Source organism: Aethalodelphis obliquidens, unplaced genomic scaffold, assembly GCF_003676395.1.
Source record: "Aethalodelphis obliquidens isolate GAN/ISIS:26980383/991018 unplaced genomic scaffold, ASM367639v1 scaffold8, whole genome shotgun sequence".
NCBI classification, from domain to species: Eukaryota; Metazoa; Chordata; class Mammalia; order Artiodactyla; family Delphinidae; genus Aethalodelphis; species Aethalodelphis obliquidens.
This window is the reverse complement of record NW_020837952.1, coordinates 61,314,038-61,339,604: the sequence shown is the minus strand read 5'-3', so window position 1 is coordinate 61,339,604 and position 25,567 is coordinate 61,314,038. Positions and strand designations below refer to the sequence as shown.

The 25,567-nt window shown below is 57.8% G+C and overlaps 1 protein-coding gene across 3 annotated transcripts; it reads right to left on the bottom strand.

Moving 5' to 3' along the window:
- Positions 1 to 1,038: 1,038 nt before the first annotated feature.
- On the bottom strand, positions 1,039 to 23,928 carry TTC38 (tetratricopeptide repeat domain 38). 3 transcript variants are annotated; one of them, XM_027107996.1, is made up of 14 exons: positions 23,369 to 23,923; positions 22,276 to 22,353; positions 20,014 to 20,095; positions 18,513 to 18,684; positions 17,485 to 17,658; positions 15,810 to 15,885; positions 12,269 to 12,388; positions 9,442 to 9,501; positions 8,559 to 8,597; positions 7,067 to 7,148; positions 5,133 to 5,298; positions 3,828 to 3,987; positions 3,533 to 3,606; positions 1,039 to 1,277 (listed from the first exon to the last, which is right to left on the bottom strand). In XM_027107996.1, the coding sequence occupies exons 1-14, from the start codon at positions 23,399 to 23,401 to the stop codon at positions 1,184 to 1,186; spliced, it is 1,410 nt and encodes a 469-aa protein (XP_026963797.1). In that variant the 5' UTR covers positions 23,402 to 23,923; the 3' UTR covers positions 1,039 to 1,183. The 3 variants fall into 3 exon arrangements, with proteins under 3 accessions (XP_026963797.1, XP_026963798.1, XP_026963799.1); XM_027107997.1 differs by lacking the exon at positions 12,269 to 12,388 and having other exon boundaries at positions 23,369 to 23,926; XM_027107998.1 differs by lacking the exons at positions 1,039 to 1,277; positions 3,533 to 3,606 and having other exon boundaries at positions 3,933 to 4,444; positions 23,369 to 23,928.
- Positions 23,929 to 25,567: the final 1,639 nt, after the last annotated feature.

Below are 25,567 nucleotides of genomic sequence, written 5' to 3'. Positions count from 1 at the left end.
ATTTGTCTAGTCGATTTGCAGGTGTCTGCTGTCTCCCAGGAGACCTGCCCGCCCCCGCCCCCCTCCCCGGTGAGTCTCTAGCTAATTTCAGTTTGCACTGAAGGAACCTGAGAAACATCTATGGGCTGGTATCGCCCCTCACAGCATGGCCAAGTCGGCATGTTCTCCCGAGACCTGCAGCGTGCGGGGTGGGGGGGTTGGTGGGGCGTCAGGGCCAGGTTACCGATGGGGAAGGAGACCGAGGCAGCATTTATAAAACGGTCTCAGATCTTGTTCAAGCCACATCACAATGCTTTGGTTTTTGCCACAGCAAGGCAACCTCTGAGCTCGATCCTCACACCCCAGATAGCACACCGCCAGCTCAGTGAGTGTGCATTCCTATAATTAAAGGCATGGCTGACAAAGGAAACCAGGTACCCAAGGCCCCTTTATGAAGTCCAGCTTAGAATAAAGAGAAAACAAGCCCAAACCAGCGCCACCAAAGCCCAGGGAGAAGCTTGAGGACATCTCTGCAGAGACAGCAGAAGGGCCGAGGCCCCAGGCAGCAAGATGGGGGTCCCTCTCCCAGGAAGCACAGGGGCCTGGGGTGAATGTCCCCAGGGCCTCCGCTAGCTGTGACCCTGGGCAAGTCACTCCCCCGCATTGGTACCCTCACCCAAAAGGTCGGACAACAGAACCTGCCTGGAATACAGGGAGGAAGACAGAATGAAGGGGTTTATCCCAGGGACAGCCTAGGCTGCGGGGGAGGGGTGCCCCCAGGGGCTGCATAGGAGACTCCCCTCCCCCAGCTGAGCCCAGCACCAACCCTTCCGACCCCTGACCGACCAGAAGGTATAAGGGTCCCCTGGGAAAATACAATTTGCAAGGCAAGTGGAACAGCGGTCCCCACCTCAGCTCTGACTGCTTAGAACTGCACCCTGGCCCTTAACGAGGATGAGAAGATTCAGAATCATGTTGAAAATTGATTTCTGTCCCCTCTTCCTGTAACGCTGCTGGTTATTTCTGTCCCCTCTTCCTGTAACGCTGCTGGTTATTTCTGTCCCCTCTTCCTGTAACGCTGCTGGTTACAGGGCTTCACCTTTACGGGCCTAATCGACAGGCTCCAGCTACTTGTAACCCTGCGAAGCCAGTGTGGCAGCTGGTCTGATGGCCCGGGAGGCTCCGCGGGCAGGTGGCCAGCGCCTCACTGCAGGAGGTGGACGGCGGCCGCCCTACGGATGAGCCTCGCGGTCAGTGGGGAGTTGGGCTTCAAGGCGTCTCGCTCCATCAGAAGGCTCCTGGGGAAACAGAGACAGGCTCTGTGTTGGAACCTCCTAGAATGTGGGGGGCGGGTGGTCCTGCCACCCCAAGGCAGGACACAGGCAGCATGGGCTGGGGCCCGAGTGGCAGAGAGCAAGATGCTCCCCTTCCCAAGTGGTGGAGGGAGGGGACGGCATCACGGCAGAGGGGACTAGAGGGACAAAGGCCCAGAGGCAGGACGCCAGGGGTGGGGACGAGAGGGAAGGGGGGCGGAGATGTGAGGATGAGACAGCGTGGACTCCGGAGCCCCGCGTGCTCGCACTGGCCCAGGACCTCCGGTGTTCCAAGAGCCTCCCGACAATGCTCCCGCACAGCGATGCCTGCACAGCGATGCCCACGTGCAGAAAATGTCAGGGCGAGCACAGCCCCGCGGCCTCGTCTGCCCCAGGAACTCGGGGCCCATCCTCCCGCCATACAGAATGCTGGGACCAGTGGGGAGAGCACGACTGTGGGGATCGGGGGGAGAGCCACGCCTGAGGATGTTCCAGGAAAGCGAGTGGCAGAAGAGGTGGTGTGGGAAAAATCTCTTTCAACAAAGAGAGAATCATTTAAGGCAAAGACCCCAAACAATTGACAACAGCGATTCTGTGCGCTGCGGGTGCGGTTAAGGGGCCGGGGCCTGGCACTTGGGGCAGGGACACCATGCAGGGGGCTGAGCGTTTCCACCTTGGACAGGAGGGGAGCTGAGCCGTGTGTGGATGGCAGGAGGGCACCAGGAGGGGGCGTGCCTGTCACCCCGACAGCAGCAGGCTCCCCTCGCACTCCCAGAGGCAGAGCACCTACTGCGCCCCCTGCCCCCCAGCGTGGACTTCGTCACCCCGCCCGTGTGCTGGCCCCAGCTCCCCTGCTCAAGCCCACACCCTCCTCTCTGTCCAAAGGGCCCCACCCTCCCTGCCCAGCTGCCAGAGGTGCCACACCAGGCCTGGAGCTCCCCAAGCGGCTCCACCACTAGAGAAATGCGTGAGGTTTTGCACGTGGCCACGGAGGGGGACAGCGAGGGGCATGTGTCCAGGGCGCTCCAGGGTTTGACCATTTCCAGCGTGTCCATCCAGACTCAGGTGTGACACAGCGTCCACACCTGTTTCACCAGCACCTGCACTGCTCGCTTTGGAACGGTCGTCGGGGCAGCAGGGCCCTGCTTGGACACTGGCGCTTTCCACCTGACCTCTAACCTCGAGCGCCCAGCAGGGGCCTCCTGGGCCCCACGGTGCAGCCTGGACTTGCAGCGGCAGCTTCGCTGGGCCTCACGCCACCCCTCCTGCCCACCCGGCACCCCTTGGCTCCCCTCTTTCCCCTCGGCGTTCCAGGAGGGCCTAAGGGATGGGGGGGTCACATCTCCCCCCAGGAGCATAGGGGCTGGTGCAGGTTGAGGTGAATGGGGTGTGGGACAGCGAAGGCTGCCGGCGATGGCTGGCTTCACGGGTAGAGCTTGCTTCTTGGGGTGCCCCTACCCTGACACCCCCAATCCTCCAGCCACACCCCTCCTCCTAACCAGATCACCCCTGGCCTGGTTAAACTCGCTTGGTTTCAGGCCTCCCCGAGAGTGTCACCTCCACCAGGCACCCTCCCCCTCCTGACCCCCACCCACTCATCACAGCGTCTTGGGCAGTACGCCCGCCCTCGTGGCAGTTTTACACATATTTGTGGCATTGGTTGCCTCGTGTCAGTTCCCACAGGAGAGGTAAGCTCCGTGCAGCCTGGGCCTGGGTCTCCTGCCCGCCCCCCCCCCCCCCGCCCCTGGCACCCAGCACAGGTAGGAGAATGTAACATGCAGCCTGGGCCTGGGTCTCCTGCCCACCACCACCCCCCGCCCCTGGCACCCAGCACAGGTAGGAGAATGTGAGCTGAGACCCGAAGGGTCGGTAGGCGTCGGCAGGTGCAAGAGAAGAAAGGATGTCCCAGGCAGAGGGTGTGGCACGTGCAAAGGCCCAGGGGCCTGAAAGAGTAACTGCAGCTCACTGTGGCCAGAAATGAGGAGTGGGCTGGGAGGGCAGGAGGGGGGGCCTGGGGGTGGGGGTGGTCAGATCCTTTGGTCAAGTTGAAGACGCTCACAGGGGGAGAACCAGGCACCCCGGTAGCCTTGCATTTCTGCCTCAGAGGTGGGCACCACCTCGGGCCAAGGGAGGTGGGAGCCTCTGGGCACCTGGAAGCCTGTGGGGAGACCCCTGAGTGAGACGGGGCTGTGCTCGGGGTCCTTCCCAGCTGGGCTTTGGGACCAGAACGAGGAACTCACTGGGCCACGTTCTTGTGGATGCCGGACGAGCAGTTTAAGGCCGCGTGAATCAGTAACTGGTTGAAGACGTCTCTCTGAAAGGTCAAGTGGGCACGTGAGGCTCTGTGACGTGGGACGAGGTATAGGGACGCCTGCCCCCTCCCCACTGCAGGCTGGCCTGTTCTCAGGGACAAGCTTACTGGGGGATGTGAACGACAAGGACTCTCCCACACTGTGGGTGCCAACACCGCGGAGACAGAGGCCGTGGGGCACAGGGGCTCCCGGACTGGCCCTTGCACCGCAGCTGCTGGCTCACCTGGGCGTTGCTGCCTCCGATCTGGACAATCCGGTGGCGGATGGGCAGGAGCAGTTCCACCACGCCATCGGGGTTCCCACTCTGGGCCTCCACCAGGGCCTGGCACAAGGGCAGCCCCACGTCGCGGGCCAGGAGGTGCTGGTGGTTCTCCCCCGGGGACCTGCCAGCCAAGAGGGTGCCCCCAGCGTCCTGCAGGGCCTCGTGCTGCCCCCCCCCCACTCAGGCGCCTGAGGAGGAGGCTGTCTCCTCCTCAGCCCAGCATCCCTGGCTCCGTGCCTGACACAGTAGGTGCTTTGATCAGGTGACCTGACAGAGGACAAGCCGCCAGGGAGGGGAGAGAACTGGGCTCTAAACTCAGTTCAACTGCGACGCGGCCTTGGGCGGATGCCCCACGCCTGGCCTCGGTTTGCTCATCTGTAAGGTGGGAGTAGCAGTGCCGCCCTCGCAGGGCAATGCAGGTGAAGGCTGGCACTGGAGTCGGCGCCGGCCCCTGGAGTGAACAGCTGTGGCAGGCTTTGTCTTCCCGTTGCCCTCAGGTGGCGGTCGATCTGGGTCGTGAGGGCCGGGGGCCTGAAGCTACGTCCCCAGCCAAAGCCCCCAGTTCATGCAGTTCAGCCCTGGGAGGAGGGGCAGGGCAAGCGGCCGTGGGTGGCCACCCGCCCCCAGGCACCCGGGACAAACCACCAGGGTTCATGGGTCCCACAGCTCTAGCCCTACAGGCAGGAGATGAGGGCTGGCTGCCTCCTTGGTGGCCTGTGCTGTGCAGAGCCCGCTTCCCTGGACTCTCTCTGGCCCCCGCTGTGATTGGAACCGGCTCAGGAACTGTGCTGGGTGTGTGTCACCGCGTCACTGCCCCTCACTCTCCTACCAGCCTGTCCCAGCAGATGAGGAAACAGGCTCACATCAGAGAGCTGAGGCCCTGTAAGCGGCGGGTGTCTCTGGTTGCAGGGCCTCACGGCATCCCCTGTGCATGATGCTGCCATTGAGGCCTAGGGGATGGAGAGGCTGCTCTGTGTCCTGGGGGAGCCAACTATACCCTCGCAGGGCACACCCTGCGGGGACGCACGCCCGGGCGGGGGGTGGGGAGTGGACACCTGGGGGCACACACTTGCGGGGGATGCACACCTATGGGGACAAACACCCAGGAGGCGCACACCTGCGAGAAGCCCTCCACGGGCGTCTGTGTGGCTGTACCCACCAGTGGGGCCTCCAGCCCCCCAGTCGGGCAGGGGTGGCATGAGCAGCCCCCCAGGGCCCTCTCAGCAGGGCGGGGGTCCCCCCGGTGGCCCCGGGCCCTCCACGTACTCGCTGGCATCCCGCAGGGTGGTCAGCAGCTCCTGCGTGGTCCGGGAGTCCCCAGCGCCCAGGGACGCCATCAGCAAGTGCGCATCGTTGAAGAGGAGGATGTGGTCGCGGCTGTGCTTCTGGGTCACGGACAGGACATCTTGCCACCGCTCACCCACAGACACCCCTGGGGACACGGGAGGACACCCGCAGGCCTGGCATAAGCGCTGTGCGCACGGGCCTCTGGCACCCACGGGCGGCTCCAGGTGAGGAGGCCGGGTGACGCTGGCAGGCGGTGTCTGGCCTCGGGCTTAGGCTTTGGGGGCCGGTTTATATTAACTTTGTTTAATCATAAAGGTGGCAGACGGGTAAGGTAGAAAGCAAAAAAAAAAAAAAAAAAAAGCTATGGAAGGGTATTAAATGAGGTCTCTGGACCCTTTGACAAACCCCAAACCACTTTAAAAATTCTTCCCGTGGTTCTCACTGGGCAGGCACCTGACACAGCACAGCACAGCGGAATTCATAAGAAGCATCCTTCGGCCTTTGTGTCCGGATCTCCAGCTCTGGACAGTCCCTCCTCTGCTCCGCTCTCCACCACCGCCTCCCGCCTCCTGTCCCTCCCGCTCCTGCAACTTTTACCCGAGTTTTCCTACTGCTCCTAGCGGGCTCTTCCCGTGACCTTGTTGTTGCCCTTGACTTCCGTTTCTCCGCCCGTCAGTTGGACGCGGCTCTGAAGTCTCCACTCTGCATGCTGAGGGAGCAAGTGACCTTCCTCTTCCCTCCACCGGCCCCGAGGCACCCACACCGTGCCTCCCAGCCTCCAGGCTGGGCCCCTCCTCCGGCGAATTCAGGGGGGCCCAGGCTGCGCCTCCACAGGCAAAGGGTCAACAGGACTCAACTGCCCCCAGGCCCCCCCCCCCCGCCACCGAGTTCCGATGGTTTTGGCCGGACAGAGACACAGGCCTCCACCAGCCTGGGTTCCGGTGTCCAGGCCTTATCACCTGGACAGCCGTGAGAGCCCCTCACTGTTCTCCCAGCTCCTCACGGATGCCCTGGCCTCCAGCCCGGCCTCCCCTGGCTCAGCCCCCCTGCTGGACAGAGCCTGGCCAGCCCTGCCCCGCAGGCTCCCCGCAGACCCGGATGAAAGCCACACTCTTCACCCTCCCTCCCCAGCTCTCAGCCTCCTCTGCTCCTCTGAGCGCACGGACCCCACACTCCGTCACTCATCCCCATAACAGGCCACTGGCTTCTGTGTCCTGGGGGCTTCAGATAGGCTGCTTCCCACCTGTAACATCCTGTCCCGCCGCCACCCGGCAAAACCCTACGTTCCCTTCCATGGCTCACGTTTCACCTCCTCTAGGAAGCCTTCCCAGAGTCCCCGGAAACAGCCAGTCCTGCCCGGGCCTTATCCCCACTGACCCAGGCCCTACAGTGGGTACAGGTTTGGCTCTGCTGAGCCTGGGGGAGAGGGGAGAGCTATCTGGTACCCCAGTGGTTGGCCATAAGCCTTCCGTAGCCCTCAGGGCTATGGGCAACCCCATCCAGGCTCCCTGAAGAGCACTGCATGACACTGTTGGGAAAACCCTCCCTCTGAAATCCCAGGGAGTTGAGAAACTGAGGTGGCACCCAAACACAGGTGGCCAGGCGCCACCCGCGCCATGCAGGCCTGGCAGGTAGGCTGTGGGAACGGCAGGTGCCAGCAGGACTCGGAGCCTGAGGCTGCACACCGAGGAGCGGAGGGAGCTGGGAGAAAGGGCAGCAGTGGCCTGGCCCACTGGCCTCAGGCCAGCTGGAAGGCAGCCTCAGGGCTGGTACCCGAAGCCGCGCCGTCCCGGGACCGGGAGCAGGCCCTGGAGAAACTCGCTAATGAGCTCCTGCCGGCCTGAGCCCAGGCCGTGGCACCGTACCCTCCTCGGGTGGGAGAAGAGCCAGAGGAGAAGGCCCAGACCGGGTACCTTCCATCTGCAGCCGGTAGAGCATGGAGCAGCTGTCCACCACGTCCAGCATTGCGCCGCTGCCCCGCAGGCTGGGGAGGATCTGGAAGACAAGAGCAGGCAGGGGATGAGGGGCTGCAGGGACGGCCAGAGCCCAGCCCTCTGCGCTGTGCGTAGGGCCTGGGCAGAGCCAGCCCTCAGCCAACAGGAGCCACTGCCAGTGTCCCCTCCAGCCCAGCTCTCAGGGCCACTCCCCTCTCCAAGGGCCTGGGCCGCTCCAGCTGCCCAAGGGACACTGGACAGACTTGAGAAAAAGCCCGCCGCACTGGCACCTGGGGGAGCACCTGCCGGGCCCTGGCACCTGTCATCTCCTGCCCCCAGCCCTGGTCTATGACGGCAGAGAATCATCTCGCCCGACCACGATTCCACATTCGGCTGGTCTACGTCTCACGGCACACAGCTCGTTACCCTTCACTCTTTACTACGAAATCCCGACAACCCGAGAGGATGACTTATAGGAAACTTTACTGAGTGTTTTTCTCTGGGGTTTAGATCCTCAAATTACAAGCATTTTTGTGACCCCAGGCTCTGCTATTAAGCCCATGGTGGGGTCCCCAGCAGTTGCAAGTTAGGCTTTTTTTCCCCTCTTAAACATACCTAGGGGGTGGAGGGAGGGGGAATAGGGAGTTAGTGTTTAGTAGGCCAGGAGTTTCAGTTTGGAAAGATGAAAAAGTTCCAGAAATGGATGGTGGTGGTGGCTGCACCACCATGTGAATATACTTAATGCTACAGAACCATACACTCAAAACTGGTTAAAACGGTAAAATACGGTATGTATATTTTACTACAGAAAAAAAAAATTCCTGGGGGGCTTCCCTGGTGGCTCAGTGGTTAAGAATCCACCTGCCAATGCAGGGGACATGGGTTCGATCCCTGGTCCAGGAAGATCCCACATGCTGCAGAGCAACTAAGCCCGTGCGCCACAACTACTAAGCCTGCGCTCTAGAGCCTGCGAACCACAACTACTGAGCCCACGTGGTGCAACTACTGAAGCCCACGTGCCTAGAGCCTGTGCTCCGCAACAAGAGAAGCCACCGCAATGAGAAGCCCGCGCACCGCAATGAAGAGTAGCCCCCGCTCGCTGCAACTAGAGAAAGCCTGCACACAACAACAAAGACCTTTCTTTTAAAAAGAAAGGTCTTCTTTTAAAAAAGAACATACAAATACATTTTAAAATAAAATAAAATAAAATGACTGGAGGGAAGCCTGAGATTTCAGAGATGACCAAATGAGATGTGCAATCTGCCCACGCCCACGGGCAAAGAGTCAAATCCCATTCTGGGTTTTGACACCGCTCTGCGAGAGAATCCACGCCGGGAGGTCTTACACAATAGCTGTGCTCTCGCTCCAGCTGTGGGTCTGGCTGGGGTAACACTGACTGGCTCAAAGATCTGTTAGAGACTGAAGGGTAAATCGCTGCAGTAAACCGAATCGGGTGCAAGCGTGGACTTACGTGGTCATCATAAATGGTCAATGCGGCCTCGTATTCGCCCTGGAAAAATGAAGTTCCGGGATTAACACGTGGAGGAGGTGAAATGAGATGCTGAGACATGAATTGCAAATGACCTCGACAGAGCCCCCACCCCACAGCCGTGGTGGGTCTCAGGATGGGAGGAGAGGAACCCACCTCTGCCCCAGCCCTTCGCTCCCCTGCGCAGAAGACACAGCAGCAGCTCCTGCTGCTAAGGGAGCCCTTTCTGCGAAAGCATTATTCTTCCCATGAAGCGCTTGTCAAGCGGCTGCCAGCTTTTTCATGTGTTTCTTCTAGGATTGTTTTTCCCTTTATTTTCCTTACTGCCCAGTTGGGTTCACTGCTTTCTTGGAGACACTGTATCACTGCATTCTGCCTGTCATTACAGGGTCCTCACCTTCCAAGCATTTCTCTTTGGACATTTAGGGAGCTTCTAGATTTTTTCTACGATAAACTGTAAGACAAACCCTTATAAATGGGACCCAGTGGTGGAATCACTGGGGTCAAGGGTGTCCCCACACGCTCACTGCCACTGGGGCAAAGCATTCGGAGGGTCCCATGGTTCATTCAGCTACGTCCGTGAGGTGGGAGCCTAGCAGTCCACTACGGCGGCAGGCGCTCGGGCTACCCTGTCTCCACAAATGGCACACGATACACATGATTTCCAAGTCCAGACAGTGCAGAATACCTAAAGTAGTTTAAGCCTGAAAAGCTATTTGAAAACATGAATGCTCTGCTGCATCAGGACACCTTTGAAATGTGCAATCACACCGTACTGCTCCATAGGATACAAAGTACAGCAAAAGGGAGAAAAATATTTCTTTCCTTGGACATCTTTATAGGATGAGACAGCCGGTCATCTTACCTTTTCAATCAGATATAAAGCCCAGTGCCAATAATTGTGACAAGCGAGCATATCAGAGTCCTGGGGAAAGAACGAGAGAATGAGGGAAAAATCTGACAGCCTGTTGGGGGGAGGCGGGAAGCAGCTGCTGTTCTGTGCCAACGCAGAGCGCCACAGCTCTGAACGCAGGAAACGCTTCCCGGGCACCCGCCCTGGCCGGCCTGTGCCGGCGAGTCCACGCCCCATCTTCTCCTTTGGCTCCGAGCCTCAGCGAGTGGCGTGCCTGAATTTTCCGAGGATGCTGAGGCTGCGGCAGGCTGGCATCTTAGCCCCAGAGCAAGAAGGCAGGAGAACCAAAGCCTCACCTTCCTTGGGTGTGGAGTGGAGAAAATGAATAAGTCTATCCGAACGGCTGCAGAGGCCCACTGCGTCCAAACAGTGCAATGCATCCAGTAAAACCCTACGGATCAGTGAGCCCAGGGCCAAACTCCCTGCAGGTCCTGTCAGAGCCCACAGAATAAGGGGAATGGGGTGACATCTAGACGGCTGCAGCTGGTACGCTTTTGGCCCTACCATGAACACTAGCCTACGGGGCTGCGGCTGACAGTTCCTTCTCTGCCTGGATACCACCTCCCATCTCCTGGAAAGGAACTGACGATGCCTCCTCCATGGCCCACGTCTACCTGGCACCTGTATTTGAGGGTGCCAACCCACCCAACTCCCCTCTCCCTTACAGGCCACTGTAGGCCTTGGCGCCTTTGCTTAAGCTGATCCTACATCTCCCTGTCCTCTGCTTAGCAAACACCTACTCACCCTGCAATACTCAGCTCATACGTTGCCTCCTCCAGGAAGCCTTCCCTGACTGTTTCTCCCTCAAGCCGAGTTGGGTGGGATGCCTCTTCTGGGTTTCCACATCCCCAAGAATGCCCCTGGCATGGTGCAGTCATGCGCTGCTAGGGAACTGCTCGCTCCACTTGACGGGCCTTTTGAGGACAGAGAGGTCTGGGTGGGACTCTCAGTGGGGTCCCCAGGGAGGGGCACAGCCAAATGCCTGGGGCAGGTGCTGGAGGAGGAGGAAAGGGAGCCCCAGGCCACATCGTCCACCCCAGGGCTGTGCAGCCAGGCCAGAGGCTGGCAGGAGCCACTGCAGGGACATGTGTAGGCATCAGGGGACGAGCGCCTGCTGGAGATGGCCCCAGCCACCTCGGGCTGCCTGTTACAGTGGGACTAACACAGATGGGGACTCCTTCGGGGCAAGGGCTTCACAGTTGTTGCGGCAGCAGGTTTTCAGGTAAGGAAACCGAGGCTCAGAGGGACCACGGTCTCGTCCTGGGGTGGAGCCAGGCCTCAAGCACCCAGGCCCAGGAAAATCGCAGTCTGGGGGCAGGAAGTAAGTGGAATACAAATGACCTGGCCCTGGCCACGCCTCCGCCGCCTCCCCCTCAGAGGACAGGGCAACTCTGCGCTCCCTCCATCCAGACTCAGCACCTGCAGGGGGAGCCCGAGGACAAGGGCCCGACCCACACTGTACCCCCACCCCCACCCAGGGCCTAGCTCGTGCCCAGCGTTCGGGGATCCTTAAAAAGATCTGGGGGCTTCCCTGGTGGCGCAGTGGTTGAGAATCCGCCTGCCGACGCAAGGGACTCGGTTTCCATCCCTGGTCTGGGAAGATCCCACATGCCGCGGAGCAACTAAGCCCGTGCGCCACAACTACTGAGCCTGAGCTCTGGAGCCCGCGAGCCACAACTACTGAAGCCCGCACACCTGGAGCCTGTGCTCTGCAACAAGCCACCGCAATGAGAAGCCCGGGCACCGCAACGAAGAGTGGCCCCTGCTTGCTGCAACTAAGGAAAGCCCACACGCAGCAACAAAGACCCAACGCAGCCGAAGAAGAAAAAAAGATCTGAGTGTGAATCTAATGAGATTATAGTTCTCAAAGCTTCTCTTACACCAGTTCGCCGGCTCTACTTAATACCCCTCTTGGAGAAGCCAGGAATCTGCCTTCTTGTAAATTACTTCTCGCTGGCCTGTCCTAGGCCAGGGAGCTGCTGGGAGGAACTGAGGTGACCATGCCAGTCCCCTGTTCCCTGCCTGGTTCCTGGTCTCTCCGTGGTTTGCTAAATCACTGAGCACCTGCTGCCCGGTGCCAGGCCCTGGCAGAGACGCACTGTCTTGGCCGGCGGTGCCCTGGGAAGCCCACCATAGCACAGAGAAGGGCAGAGCAGCAGACCGCACCTGGACAGGTAGCCAGGCTGTAGGCCAGAGACACACTCAAGGACCACAGGCGCATGCAGAGGGAGGGCCACAGCAGCTGGGCGCAGGCGGGCGCCGGGGGTGGGAGCAGGGAGGCCCCTGGGTGTTAAGGCCCCAGGAGAGGGTCTGGAAGGTCTTGAGGGGTCTGGATGGCATCCACGCTGCTGCCTCACCAGGGCCCTGAGCCCCGCACACCAGCCCCACCGGCAGTGGCTGGGCCGTCGTCCCTCCCATCAAGCCCTGGCTGCACCGCGTGCTCCCTGAGGACGCTCTGTGGTTCTGGGGTCTGTGTCCAGTCTGCTGGCCGGTGAGCTCACAGTTTTTACCCCTGCTGGGCTCTCGTTTCCCCTTTCTCATCCATTCCCTCTACAACCTCAGGCCACAACCAGTTCTAGAAACACCTTCAAAACATCAGCGGATGTTGGGAAGCCGTGGGGTTCCCAGGGGATCTGGTGGCTTGACAGAAACGCCTCCAAGTGGAAGCTGAGTTCTCCCCAGAACTAAGCCACGCCTTGTAGCTCCATCCGTTAATCCCTGGCTTAACTTGGGGGAACAAATAGAATTTTCCAGGCAGGTGGGCGGACACGAATCGTACCTTCCAGTGGGTTTCTGAGCGCTGCATGAACTCCAATCCATCCTGGACCTCTGCTTTCATCTCATGAATATGCGCGATGGTGTGCACCGACCACGCGTCCGTCGGGTTAATAGACAAAGCCTACGTGGCGGGGGTGTGGGGGTTGGGTGGGGGACAAGTCGAGATAACATGGGTGAGTCAGGCTGCCCGGTGACGAGGCGTCCCCAAGCCGTGCCGGGGCACGAGGGGCCTGGGCAAGCAAGGGGCCTGGGCTCTGCCTCAAAATAACGACCCCAAGGACCGGCCCGTTGACCAAACACCAGATGCTGCCGGAGAGGGTATCACTGCCCATTTCACAGATGAGGAGACTAAGCTTCAGAGAGGCTAAGTGACTTGCCCGGGCCCACACAGTCGGGTGGCACTGGGGTCTCTCCAAAGCAGGGGCTCATCCAACCCCCTGGCCCCCAGCCTCCTGCATACAGCTGAGTTGCTGCCCAGTTTCCCCTGTGGTGGGAAGTAAGGCCGCCTTCCTCTCGCAACTGCCGTGGAGGCCAGTGGACACTGAGTGTGTGCGCTCCAGGGGCTCTCGGCTGCCCCTCCGACTAGCACACATGCAAGGACCACACACATGCAAGGACCACACGTGTGGCTTTCCGGGCTCGTTCTGGTATCACTGCTAGGAACAACAAGAGCCGCTCCGATGACCCTTGGACTTGACGGTGACGACACGGCAGGCGGGACACGAGGTCTGACTCCCATCTCACGGCGGGTCGTTTAGCTCATGGCTACGGAGCGCCTACTGATCCTGGCACAGAGCAGTAAGCCAGGGCTCACCACGGGCCTGTGGACCATCCACACGAGCCCAGGTCCTCCACATCTGATCACGGGGTCCCCCCAGCCCTGCCACCTCAGGCGCCCACGTCTTTCACAGAAGCAGAACTGGGAAAGCCCAGCACCTTCACCCCTGGCCTGGCACCTGCTGCGGGGTCTATGCTGGCAGGTGGTCCCCAGCAAGCCCCACCTCCCTGCTGCAGCCCTGACTTGCATGGGCCCAACCAGTCCAACCAGAGAAAGGCCACATCTGTAGGGAACGACGGGCAGCCCGGGGCAGAACCCTGCAGGACCAGGACCCTTCAGGAGACCCCAGGGGCGCAGCTGAGCAGGCTGAAGGGACCTGCTAAGCGTGCTGCGGAAGACAGAGGCTCAGGGCAGCAGGGCCGTTCTCATCCCCCTGCTGGGATTAAGCTCCCCCCTCGCTGAGGGGTTCCTGACCGGCTCCCTCCCAAGGTTCCCTGGGACAGAGTCTACAAGGCCAGAGCGATCCGGCCCTGCCTGCCCCCAGACTTTGCTCCCAGCACCCGGCCCGCCCACCTCCGCCCTAAGTCTCAGTCTATCAAGTGCTCCGTGACCCTGAACTCGCTGCGGCTCTCCTTCCCCGACAGCTGCCCTTAGCTCTTCCTGCCCTGGGCGTTCAGCCTGCAGACAAGGCCCACGCGTCACCACCGTGAGGCGTCTCCAGACTCCAGTGGAGCCTGTGCAGCCCACCCTCGCTCTCCTAGAGGCCTGGCCTTGCCCAGTAACTGTCTGTGGTGGGCTGGTGCTGGGGTCAGAGTGCGGGCGCCTGAAGGAGAAGGGGCGTGAAGGGAGCAGAGCGGGGCACCCCACGCCACCGCTTCCTGCTCCTGGCGGGTGTGAACCTGCACCTTTTGGTCACCCTCTGACTTCTTGAACCATCCTGCCAGCCCTCAGGTGCCCACATAGACGGCACCCAGAGGGAGGGCCCAGCTGCCAAGGTCTCCAGGGGACCCTTCCTACAGCTGGCCCCCTGGATGGTGGTGCCTGGTCACCCAGATTGCCGTGAAGCTCCCTGTGCCCCTCGACGGCCTGACTCAGGGCTAAAGCACAGACCCCATCATCCTACTGTCAAATCTGGGCTCTATTCTATAAGTAGAGTGGTTGTCAGAGACCCCACAGGCCCTGTGGGGCCCCGGAGGGTGCCGGCTGTCTCCCAGGGAGGGGTGCTGGGAGCCAACTAGGGCAAAGACTCGGGGGGAGAGCCCTGGCTGGGTGCTGGGGAGCAGGTCTGTCCAGGCAGCAAGAAGGACTGTGCTCAGGTGGCCTGGGTGACCGTGGCTCTGCCTTCTGTGAGCTGTGTGGCCACGGCCTTGGCCTCTCCGGGCCTGGTCGCCCTCCTCTGGGCAATGAAGAGTTCAATGCCCCGCTGCAGAGGATCGAGCCGACAGGAGCGGCGGGTACACTGAGTGCCGGCCCTGAGCCAGGCACGGGAGTGGTTGTCACCCCCTTGTGCGTGGCGGCCCCTCCCTGGGACTCAGTTTCCACTCCCGCGACAGGAGGAGCTGGAGAGGGACTCTGAGAGCCAGAGATGCTGAGGCTCCCGGGCCTGCGAGTGAGGGACGTCCACCCTGCCAGCCAGCCCATCTCCACCAGCACGGAAGGAGCGGCCTGGGCCGGCAGGAAGCGCTTAGCATCCCACCCTGTTCTGCACCCTTGGCCGCTGCCCCCTCCGGATGGGGGCGGTGCTCAAGAGAAGCGCTGGCCAGCAGGACCCCAACGCCAGGTCAGGGCCCACTGGAAGCAGTCTGATGAAATAAAATTTATATCTTAAGGCAGGACAAGAAAAGTTAAACATAAAGTTCTCTCTCTGGGCTTGTTTGGGCCTCCTCCCTCCCTCCCTGGTATGCATGTACGTGTGTTACACATCCATCAGTGCTCCTCAGAGATGGGAGCACCTGCCGGACTGTAAACGTCAATTCTTCCCTTTTTTCTGATGCTAGCAATGTAAGTTCTTAAAAGAACGCGTTCTTCCCCAGCTCTGTAGGGGGTCATGGTGACTCGCCGCTGGCTCTGTCCGTGCTTACCCGGACTATGTCTCCTTGGTGACCTCTACATAAAACATCAGGATGTCATTTTGATGTACGATCCTTTGTCTCCAAAAGGTAGATGACTATGACTGTACCTTTGAGTTCTAACAGGCTGAACAGTTCTCAGAACTTTCTGAGAATCTGCTTCCCGGGTTACAACCCTCAGTTTGGCTCGAATAAAATTCCCCATTTTTTTTTCTTAACTTGATAGTTCATTGAATTTTCGGCGACAAGCCTCACTCATCACTCATCTGTTAGCTCCTGGAGGCTTGGTGAAGTCAGTGACACTTAGACACGTGAGGTCTCAGGTGGGAGAAGTGACGCTGATACTCGCTTCCCCACTTACAAAGTCTGGGTCCAGCAGCGCAAACTGTGGGCCCTGGAGATACGGAGCTGGGGGCGTGCAGAGCTGCCACTCCGTGTGACCCTAAGCAAGAGGGGTGGACGGAACCTCCCTGGGCCTCATTTGCCTTCATGGCCTGGGTGGGGAGTTTCCTGAGCAAGGCGGCTTTGCAAACCCAGGGTGGGGAAAAGGGGAGGGAGCTGCCCTCTCTGTTAACATGAGCCCTCCTGGTAGGAAGCGAGGTCCTGAGTGGGTGGGGTGCAGCGTGCCTGGCGTGCTCTCCTCCACCTGACCCCACTCCACAAGGGCTCAGGCATCTCAGGAAGGGCCCACTTACCTCTTTGGCGAGCTTTTCCGCCTGATCGTAGAAGTTGGTTTCCATCAGGCCGAAAGAATAGATGCCTTTCACGTAGCTGAAAACAGAAGAAAATTATTTTTAAAAAAAGTGCACTTGGGCATCCCTGGTGGCGCAGTGGTTGACAGTCTGCCTGCTAATGCAGGGGACGCGGGTTCGGGCCCTGGTCTGGAAGGATCCCCCGTGCCACGGAGCGGCTGGGCCCATGAGCCATGGCTGCTGAGCCTGCGCGTCCGGAGCCTGTGCTCCGCAACGGGAGAGGCCACATCAGTGAGAAGCCCGCGCACCGCGATGAGGAGTGGTCCCCGCTGGCCACGGCTGGAGAGGGCCCTCGCGCGGAGACGGGGACCCATCGCAGCCATAAATAAATAAATAAATAAATAAAAAGCCAAGCATTTGAAGCCCTTTAAAAAAAAAAAAAAAGTGCACTAGAACCGTTCAACCCTCAACATGACCCATGTCGGTCAAACTGTGTCTCCCCCAAAATGGTACGTTTAAACACATGCCCTAACTTGGAATTAGAGTCTCTGCAGACCATCATCAAGCTCACGTTAAGATGAGGTCATCCTGGATTAGGGTGGGCCCTACATCCAATGACTGATGTCCTCATAAGAGAAAGGAGAAGGAGGAAGGTTTGGACACAGACACACATGGACACACACACAAAGGACAGTCACGTGGAGACGAAGGCAGAGACTGCAGTGATTTCAGACTTGCCAGTCCCCAGTCACAGGAGCCAATTCCTTAAAACAAATACCTTCCCCCGCCACCCCACCCCACCCCACCCCCCTCCATATATATATGTAAATAGTATAGATATAGATACAGATATACACACCCTATTGGTTCTGTTCTCTGGAGAACCCTGACTAATACAGCTCTTCAATCTATTAGTCCACTTGACCTTCACAACGATCCTATGACTAAAATGCAACGGAGGTGATCATGTGTGGTGGTCCCTAGGGCTGTTCATGGTTATTCCAGGCCTCCCTCTCCTCCCAGCCCAAAGTAGAGTTGCACTTCCTGGCCCCCTGTGAGTGGGTGACTGGATTTGACCAGTGGCTCGGGAGCTGCAGGGCACACCCTTCACTCTGAGCACTAATGCCATTGTGAGTCCCCCAGGAGAGCTCTTTCCCTCTTAGCAGCTGGTGTATCCCGAGAGCAGTTACTTCATCAGCTGGGATCCTGGAGGGCGACAGTGGCAGGGGTGTGGAGCCTCAGCTCTCCTATGATGGACAGTGAGAAACTAACCTTTGTTGTAATAAGCTTCGGAGAAAAAGATCTAGAGGATGTTTGTTACTGTGGCAAAAATTATCTTGTGCTGACTGATACATAATAGTACTACCTCATTCCCAGGACGGGATAAAGATCAAATGAAGACGTGAAGCCTTTTCACTTTTTTTTTTTTGGCCGATCTTCGCGGCTTGCAGGATCTTAGTTCCCCGACCAGGGGTTGAATCCGCACCCCCTGCGATGGAAGTGTGACGTTCCAACCACTGGGTCATCAGGGAAGTCCCAACTTTTCACTGTAAAGAACTAGGAAATAACAACAGTAGTCTCACTAGTTTTAGGGCAGGGCCAGGAGAGTTGCCACGTTTTCAGGGCAGAGGAGAGAGACTAAGAAACAGAAACGATGTGATTTCCTGCTAGCACCTACCTGCTAAGGGGGATGTCGGGTGTCCAGAAGGGATAAATTCGAGCCACAGAATCTCTCATCTGTTCCTGGTAGCCCAGGTAAAAATAGGTATCGTGGGAAAATTTCAGGGCCAACATGTCTGTCGGGTAGTCCTGGAGAATCTGTTCCCACAGCTCACAGGCTTTTGGAAGGTTCCTGGAAGCCAAGAGAAGTTTCTCAGCAACACTGAACACAGTTCACACACGAGGAGTGGAAAAGGCTTAATTTCTTGCAGTGCCACAGCCTGCACTGAACTGATTAAAAGATACGTGTAAGTCTCTACGTTAGGTTGTGGCTCAGAAAATTGAAAAGCTTCAGTGGGAAGTTTTACTCTCTAATTCAAGAAAAGAAAAAAAAAAAAAAAAACTAGTTTAAGAAGTTACCAAAGACAATTTCACCTGAGACTGTGAACCAGCTTCAGGAAGGCTGAGAGGTGGAATTCCACCCCTCTGCTGACATCCGCACCCACTTGCCAGGAACACCAGGACAGAACTCTCTCTGTCACTGCTTCAGAACGCCTGTAGCATCAGCTCAGGTCACCCAGCTCTACAGGCATCTCTCCTGCCCAAGCAGACACAGGGGCTGTCCTGGGGGCAGGCACCAGGGTCAGGACTCCCACACACAGGGGGACGGACAGCCGCGGGAACGACAGATGCTCAGAGGTGTGTGAGTGCCAGGGGCATAAGGGCGACGGTTTTCTTCTTTCTCCTATCTCTTATCTATTTCTGTACTGTGGTCCTACTATTTTTGTAATGAAAATAATAACCAATTTATTTAACGAAACACAATAAGTTGCTTTGCATTCTAACCTGGGAGTCCTAACCAACCACGTCCTCATTCAGCAGTCAGCTGAGGACAGAGCAGTAGGCAGGATGCGATTCTCAATAAGGCGGGCACGGGAGTCAGGGTGAGAATCCCCCGAGGCCCCCTCCGCACGGCGCAGTGGCAGCCCGTGGCATCGCCCAGTGTGGCCTCGGAGAGCCAGCCCCTGGGCCAGGGAGGCCCCTCACCCCTTGGCAAAGGTCTCTACTGCAGACACGTGCAGCCGTTCCCGCCGCGTCAGGGTCTGAGTTTTGGAAATCTCCACCATCGTCTTCACAGCCAGGTCCAGCTCCTTGTCCAGCCTCACGGAGCTTCCGGTGCCAATCAGAATGAGGCCATTAGCGATGGCGTGGCCCAGGGCTGGCGAAAGGTGGGGAAATAGCTGGTGATTCAGACGGTCCCACCCAGCCCAGCCCAGCCCCGCATGTGAAATAAACACCCAACGTCCCAAGAGGGGCAAGCCAGGTGGCCGGTCGGGTGTGTCCCCACCGACAGCCCGGAACTCAGCTCCTCACCAGGCACGTGGAGGGCATTCTGGGGAGTGCCAACGTGTGGAGCCCCTGCGCCCCCCTCACCAGGTGAACTGGTTAGGGGCTGCCTACGGGCTCCTCTGGAGCCCCACCTGCTTCCCTCGCAGCTGCTACTGTCACTACCAGCAGCACAGGGCCTCCCAAGGGCCACCCGGTAGATGCTGTCGGGGGGGCTGGTCCCCAGAAGAGAGAAACCATGATCCTGTCTTGGCTGTTCTCATTCGCTGAGAGCTTGGGGGCCGAGGAAGATGGGGGTGTGCCTTGTGGCCCTTGTAGCAGCCTTGCTGCAGGTGTGCTGGCCCCCAGGTCTTACCTGGGCTTCCCAGCCCCAACCTTGACAGAGGAAGGGTATCAGCTGGCGTTTGGAACTCAGTCTTTGGCCCAGGCTTGGGATCTAGGACCCAACCACAGTGCCAGGACCACCCATGTGGCCCCTGCTTCTGACCTGGGGCCAGGGTCTGCTCGGAGAACCTGAGCCCACGCCTGCACACTGGCTCCCGTGACAGCTCCCTTCATCCCCTATTCTGCGCCCCTTGCCCTCACTGGGACCTGGCCACAGTGGGGGTCCCTGCTGCCCTCCCGTCCTCAGCCCTTCTGCCCAGCCCAGAACCTCACCCACACTGGGCCACCCTCCTGGGGTTCCAGAAGGCACTGGGCTGACCCCGCCCGCGTGCCTGCCACGCACACGGCTCGCCTGTGATGGCAGCCTGTCACCAGGTCGGCCCTCCCCGTCACAGCTGCTGTGGGGTTGGCCTCGCTAGTGCCCAGAGAGGCTGCAGTGGCCAGTTCTTGTGTTCCGAGGGGTCCAGGCTTTGGACTGAGACAGGCTTGTCTGATCCCAGCGCCCCAACTACCAGCTGGGTGGCTTTGGGTATATTTCTTACTCTCTACTCTCTCTGAATCTCAGTTTCCTCATATGAGAACTGGGATCAGTGTCTTAAGGAGAACGTTTGAAAGACACCTGCTATAGAACCTGGCATCTTTATGGGAGCAGCTGTTATTCCAAGCACAGTGGTGGCTATCACCTTCCCTCCCTCCCAACCTGGTCACTGCAACCAGCCCTGCCCTCCCCAACCCAGCTGAGTCCTGCAGTCAGGGAAACAGTGAGGGGCTGGACTTGTGAAACGGGGCTCCTCAACCCAGGGAAAGCATCACTCACCGAAGGTCGGATCTGCTGCTTTGAGCTTTGACAGGCAGCCCTCAATGCCACCAAGACTCTGGTCATTGGTCCATTTTACGTACTGAAATTTAAAAGATTCAACAAAGCTGTCCCCAAGGAGTTTTTAGTTCATGTAAATGAAGGCTTGTTTCTAAACCTTGATTTTTTTTTTTTTCTTTCTAGAACACTGGTATTTTCTGGACCCTGGCTCAAAGAAAACATAACTGGGTTGATTTCATATGAAGAGGCTGAATACACGGAACTCAAGGCACATTTTCTAAGGCTGGTGAGGCCACCATTTCCAAAAAAGAAACATCTAAAGGAAGGCTCTTCCTGACAGGTGACCTGCCCACAGCGTCGGCCTCGTCAGCCCCAAGAGGGGCCTTGACACTGGGTATCAAAATAGGAAACTTGCTACTTCCTATTCATTCCTTTAAAAAAGAATCACAGTAAACGTTCATTACAGAAAGGAAGAGGCATGAAAGCCAAAAGATCAAAAATATACTTCATCTCATCTCATTATCATTTTTGACAATTTGGTGTATTTGTTTCTAGTCTTTTTTTAATGCCTAATTTTTTAAGATAAATTTATTTATTTTTGGCTGCGTTGGGTCTTCATTGCTGCGTGTGGGATTCTCAACCACTGCGCCACCAGGGAAGCCCCTAATTTTTTAAAAAATATTTATTTATTTATTGTCTGTGTCGAGTCTTAGTTGTGGCATGCGGGATGTTTCGTTGTGGCAGGCGGGCTTCTCTCTTGTTGTGGCGCGTGGGCTTTGTTGCCCCGTGGCATGTGGGATCTTAGTTCCCTGACCAGGGATTGAACCAGCGTCTCCTGCATTGCAAGACAGATTCTTAATCACTGGACCACCAGGGAAGTCCCAGCAAACACATTTTAAATGAAAAATACCTGACCCAGGTCTTAATTTTTAAAAATCCTAAAACCATAATAAAGCATTAGATTTTAGAATGTGCCCTGTCAGTTGTCCAACTTACATCTACACAGAATTAGCACATGTATTTTAACAAGACACAAGGGAGCTGGCACAGAGACGCAGACGCACAGCAGGGGCGGGGGGAGAGGTGGGGTGGCTGCCGCTGCACTGGGGAACTTTCCCTGCAACAAACTGTGCTCTGCAGAGGCCAGAAGTTGCGGGAAGGGGACAAACAGACAAAGAGCTCAAATGCACACAGTGGAGGCCCTTGGCAAGCTGACGGCATTTCCCCAGTAGTTTCTTGTATGGCCCTTATGTTTCTAAAGGCTTCCTTGGCCCTTATGCTGCATGGACAGAATCAGTAGGTAGCGATTTCACTGCCCTTGAAAAAGCCCAGCTCTAGTTTTCCATCAGTGTGTCTAGACCTAGGTGCATCCTGCCGCTCTAACTCACTGCAAAGGTCAGCTCAGCTCTCTGGACCTCAGTTTCCCCACCTGTCAAGCAAAGTATTTGGACCTTACCTCTGAGACTCCCCTAGTTCTAAGACTATAGGCTCCTTCACTGGTGTTAGAAATGACTGGTAATACAGTGGAAGGTCGTAGAACAGCCATAGGTGGGAGCAGTATATTCACAGATTAGCCCCAGGAGTGGGGCCCCATGCCTTAAATGGAGGAGCCCCATACCAAACCCTCAGCACCCTCACAGGCCAACGCCTGCCACTTGGGGGACCTCTCAGCCATGCCCTGGGCAGGCAGAACTGTTCCCGCGCCCTGGGGGTACAGGTACATGGATTCTGTTGCAGTCGATTTCTCAAGTCTGCGTGCGGTTTAAGAAGCATCCACCACTTTCTGAGACATTGACTGTGGGGCTTTGGAGCAGCCTGAGCCATCGGTCCTGTGCAAGGATGCTTCAAAGCATTATGAAGAACGTTCAGGTCCCCGGGAAGCCCTAATATACTCAAGTTTACCAGGAGATTCGGGCAGGAATGGGGTTAACGGGCTGCATTGCTTATAAAATCAGGATAAAGATGTAAAGTTTTGAAAGCTTCGAGTCCCGTGCCTGCGCACGTCATCCCTGACCAGCTTTACTTGGAGAGCACATCAGCTGCCAGGCAGTTTGGCTGTAAAGTCAAGCGAGCTGTGCTAGCTGGGAGCTATGGCACCACTGTGCACGCGCGGAAGTACCATTTCCTTGTGGCACGAATAAATGCAGCTGTAAGATGCACCCAAAAAAATGTTTTCAATGAAAATAAAAACCATTCACCAATTTAAGAAACCTCCCCCTGGACCGTTACAGAAGGGGCCACCACTCCTCTCCACGGGCATACCTGGGTCAGGGTGGCATCAAACAGCCTGCAGGCCTCGTTGCTTGGGGTTGAGAGAGGGAGCCCGGCATCCTTCCAAGCCTACACACAGCAAGAAGGGGTCTTATTCCATGTAGCCCTCCAAGCAAACACACACGATCCCCAACCCGCAAGCACCGAAGATGCTAATGTCTGTCATCCTGCAGGCATGGGCTTCCCATAAGACCCGTCCTTGTGGGGCAGGCACAGACTCCCAGACTTCTCAGACGGTGCAGTGTGGAGAGAGCTGAGGCCTGGGTGGGAGAGATCCTGACACAAATCCCAGGGCCCTCTAAGTAGCTGAGTGCCCTCAGGCAACGTCCTCCCTCTGACCCCTGTCTGGCCCCTCTGTGAAATGGGGCACTGGAGGATACATGGGGTGACTGTAAAGTGTCTGCCAGGGAGCAGACGCTCAGTAAGGGGGAGTCCCTGATCAGGCGGCAGGGAGGTCTGCCAGGACAGAAGAAGGGCTAGCGCTGGAGGGCAAAACCAGGAGGGTGGTCCTGCCACCTGGCTGGCAAGGTGCCAACCACCAAGACAATTCCTCTCATCTCCCCACTTTACCAGATAGTTCAGACCTTCAGGAAACATCCCCAACTAACTGAACTGTTCAGTGTAATCGCTGTCTCGGTGTCTTGCCAGGGGCGCACAGACAGGCGACTCCCCGGTATGGAGAAATGACCTTTAGTCCCGCCAGCCCAGCGGGCGGCTCCTCGGAGTGGCTGTGCGTAGGTCCCCTCGCTCCTCTGAACGCCCCTTCCTCAAGTGCAAAATGGGTCCAGGCTCCCTGCCCCCGCGGGTCCCGTGGGAGACCCTCACTAACGCCCAGCGTCCCCGCTGTGTCGCGCCCGGGTTAAGCTTTTTACGAGGACCTGGGGTCTCCGCGGGGCGGGGCCCCGCGCCGCAGATTTTCCGGAGGCTGGGGTCACAGTAGGGTCCTCTGGTCCCTTCCGTGCGCCCAGAAGGCGTGCCCGTCTCTCGGGGTCCGTGTCCCCGCCGGACCCCTGGCAGGGCTGATCCCGCCACTCCCGGGGTCGTGGGGCCGCGGGGAACCCGGGCGGGGACGGCCTCCGCGTACCTGGCAGTCGCGCAGGGGCGCGGTCGCGGCCATGGTGCTGGGTCGGTGTCAGGGTCGCGGGCTGCGCGCGCCGCCGCGGGCTTCCGGGTTGGGGGCGGGGAGTCGAGTCCCGGGGGCGAGGCGGGGCGGCCCCCGCTCTCCGCTCGCTCACTGGTCCGCTTCGGACACACCCACCTCTCCGGGCCGGGTCCCCCGGCGGACCCCTCCGGCTCTCTTCTCCGGGGCTGCGGGAACCCGAGTCGGCTTGAGGCGAGCAGCTTTGGTGTGCGCCCCCGCCTCCCCCATCAGACTGGGAGCCTGGGGCGGAAGGGCCAGAGGGCGGGCCGGGAGATTCCTCCCTTTGGGGACCCTCTGGGAGGCGACTGCAGAGTCCCCTGGGAGGCAGAAGAGCCCTGGGACAGCGGTCGCTTTCAAGCTCTAAGTGTCCCACTCGAAAGCCACGCGCGCGCGTGCAGACATTCACAGAGGTCATTTTGACCTGTGGTCGGGCCTTGCCCTGCACCCTCTCCAGGGCAGAGATTGGAGTGGCGGGTAGGGAGAGTGTCTTTTTGTGTTTTTTTTAACATCTTTATTGGGGTATAATTGCTTTACAATGGTGTGTTAGTTTCTGCTTTATAACAAAGTGAATCAGTTATACATATACATATGTTCCCATATCTCTTCCCTCTTGCGTCTCCCTCCCTCCCACCCTCCCTATCCCACCCCTCCAAGGCGGTCACAAAGCACCGAGCTGACCTCCCTGTGCCATGCAGCTGCTTCCCACTAGCTATCTACCTTACGTTTGGTAGTGTATATATGTCCATGCCTCTCTCTCGCTTTGTCACAGCTCACCCTTCCCCCTCCCCATATCCTCAAGTCCGTTCTCCAGTAGGTCTGTGTCTTTATTCCTGCGTGCCCATCATCGGATGAATGGATAAAGAAGATGTGGCACATATATACAATGGAATATTACTCAGCTATAAAAAGAAACGAAATTGAGCTATTTGTAATGAGGTGGATGGACCTAGAGTCTGTCATACAGAGTGAAGTAAGTCAGAAAGAGAAAGACAAATACCGTATGCTAACACATATATATGGAATTTAAGGAAAAAAAATGTCATGCAGAACCTAGGGGTAAGACAGGGAGAGTGTCTTTGAGACCAAAAAAATGTGAGGTGACACTTTCCCTCCCCTTCCCCTCACGCCTGCAAGTAGCAGGGCCTTCTGGAGGCCCCTAGACCTGTGCCCCTGCAGGGCCTGGGCCTGGAAGCTGGTGTTGGCTGGTGGCAGCAGCTTTGAGCCACCAGTGGGATCAGGGGCTGTGGTAGGCAAGCCCTGGGTGTGGCCATGGGTGTGCAACCTGGACAGTCATACAGGGCCTCACACTTAGAAGGGCCCTGTGCTTGGTGGAAAGCTCAGCTGTTGCCATCTTGAAATCTTTAACAGTTTTTGAACAACGTCCCCACATGTTCATTTTTCACAGGGCGCTGAAAATCATGTAGTCAGTCCTCTGACAGGCAGTCCATTAACAAGTGCATCTTTTCTGAATTCCCCACTGCTCACCACCTCCACCACCACTAACCCTAAACTGAGTCAGGACCAGCTCACTTGCATACTGAGTGTTCTTCCAGAAGTCAGGCCTGTCCCTTTGATTTCCCTGGACCCCGCTTAATTGGCCTGTCTCCTTGCATTCCTGCCCACCTACAGTCTATCTCCCTCACAACAGAAGGATGCTTCCCAACTGGAAATCAGATCAGGGCCCTTCCCTACTCAAAACCCTCCAAAGACTTCCCAACCCACTTGAGATAAAATTCAAATGTATGATCGTGGGCTCTGAGGCTAAGCTTGCTCTGGTCATCAGCCATCTCTCCAACGGCATCTTCTACCACTTTCTCTCCTCTCTGCTCACTCCAGCCCCACTACTAACCTTCTCTCTCGTTCCTGCCTCCACGCATTTGAACGTACAGTTCTCTGTGCTAGCTATCCCGCTCCCTAGCTCTTTGTGAGCCTTGCTCCCTCATTTCTTGCTGATCTGCTGGCTCAGATGGTGCCTCTTCCAAGAGGCCTTCCTTGACTCCCCTATCTCATCCTCATTTCTTATCTCTTAACCTGACTTATTTTTCTTCATATCACTTATCACACTCAAAATTATACATGTTATATCATGCCTGGGTTATTTTTGATTGTCTCTCACCCCCATTAAAATGGAAGCTCCTTGAG

Excerpts from the sequence above, each read along its gene's own strand:
- TTC38 (XM_027107996.1), bottom strand. The coding sequence starts at position 23,401 with ATGGCCGCGACCGCGCCCCTGCGCGACTGCCAG. Across the intron at positions 9,502-12,268 it reads GCTCAGAAACCCACTGGAAG|GACTCTGATATGCTCGCTTG; the intron begins GTACGATTCGTG and ends TTCTTTCCCCAG. Across the intron at positions 8,598-9,441 it reads CTTTATATCTGATTGAAAAG|GGCGAATACGAGGCCGCATT; the intron begins GTAAGATGACCG and ends TCATTTTTCCAG.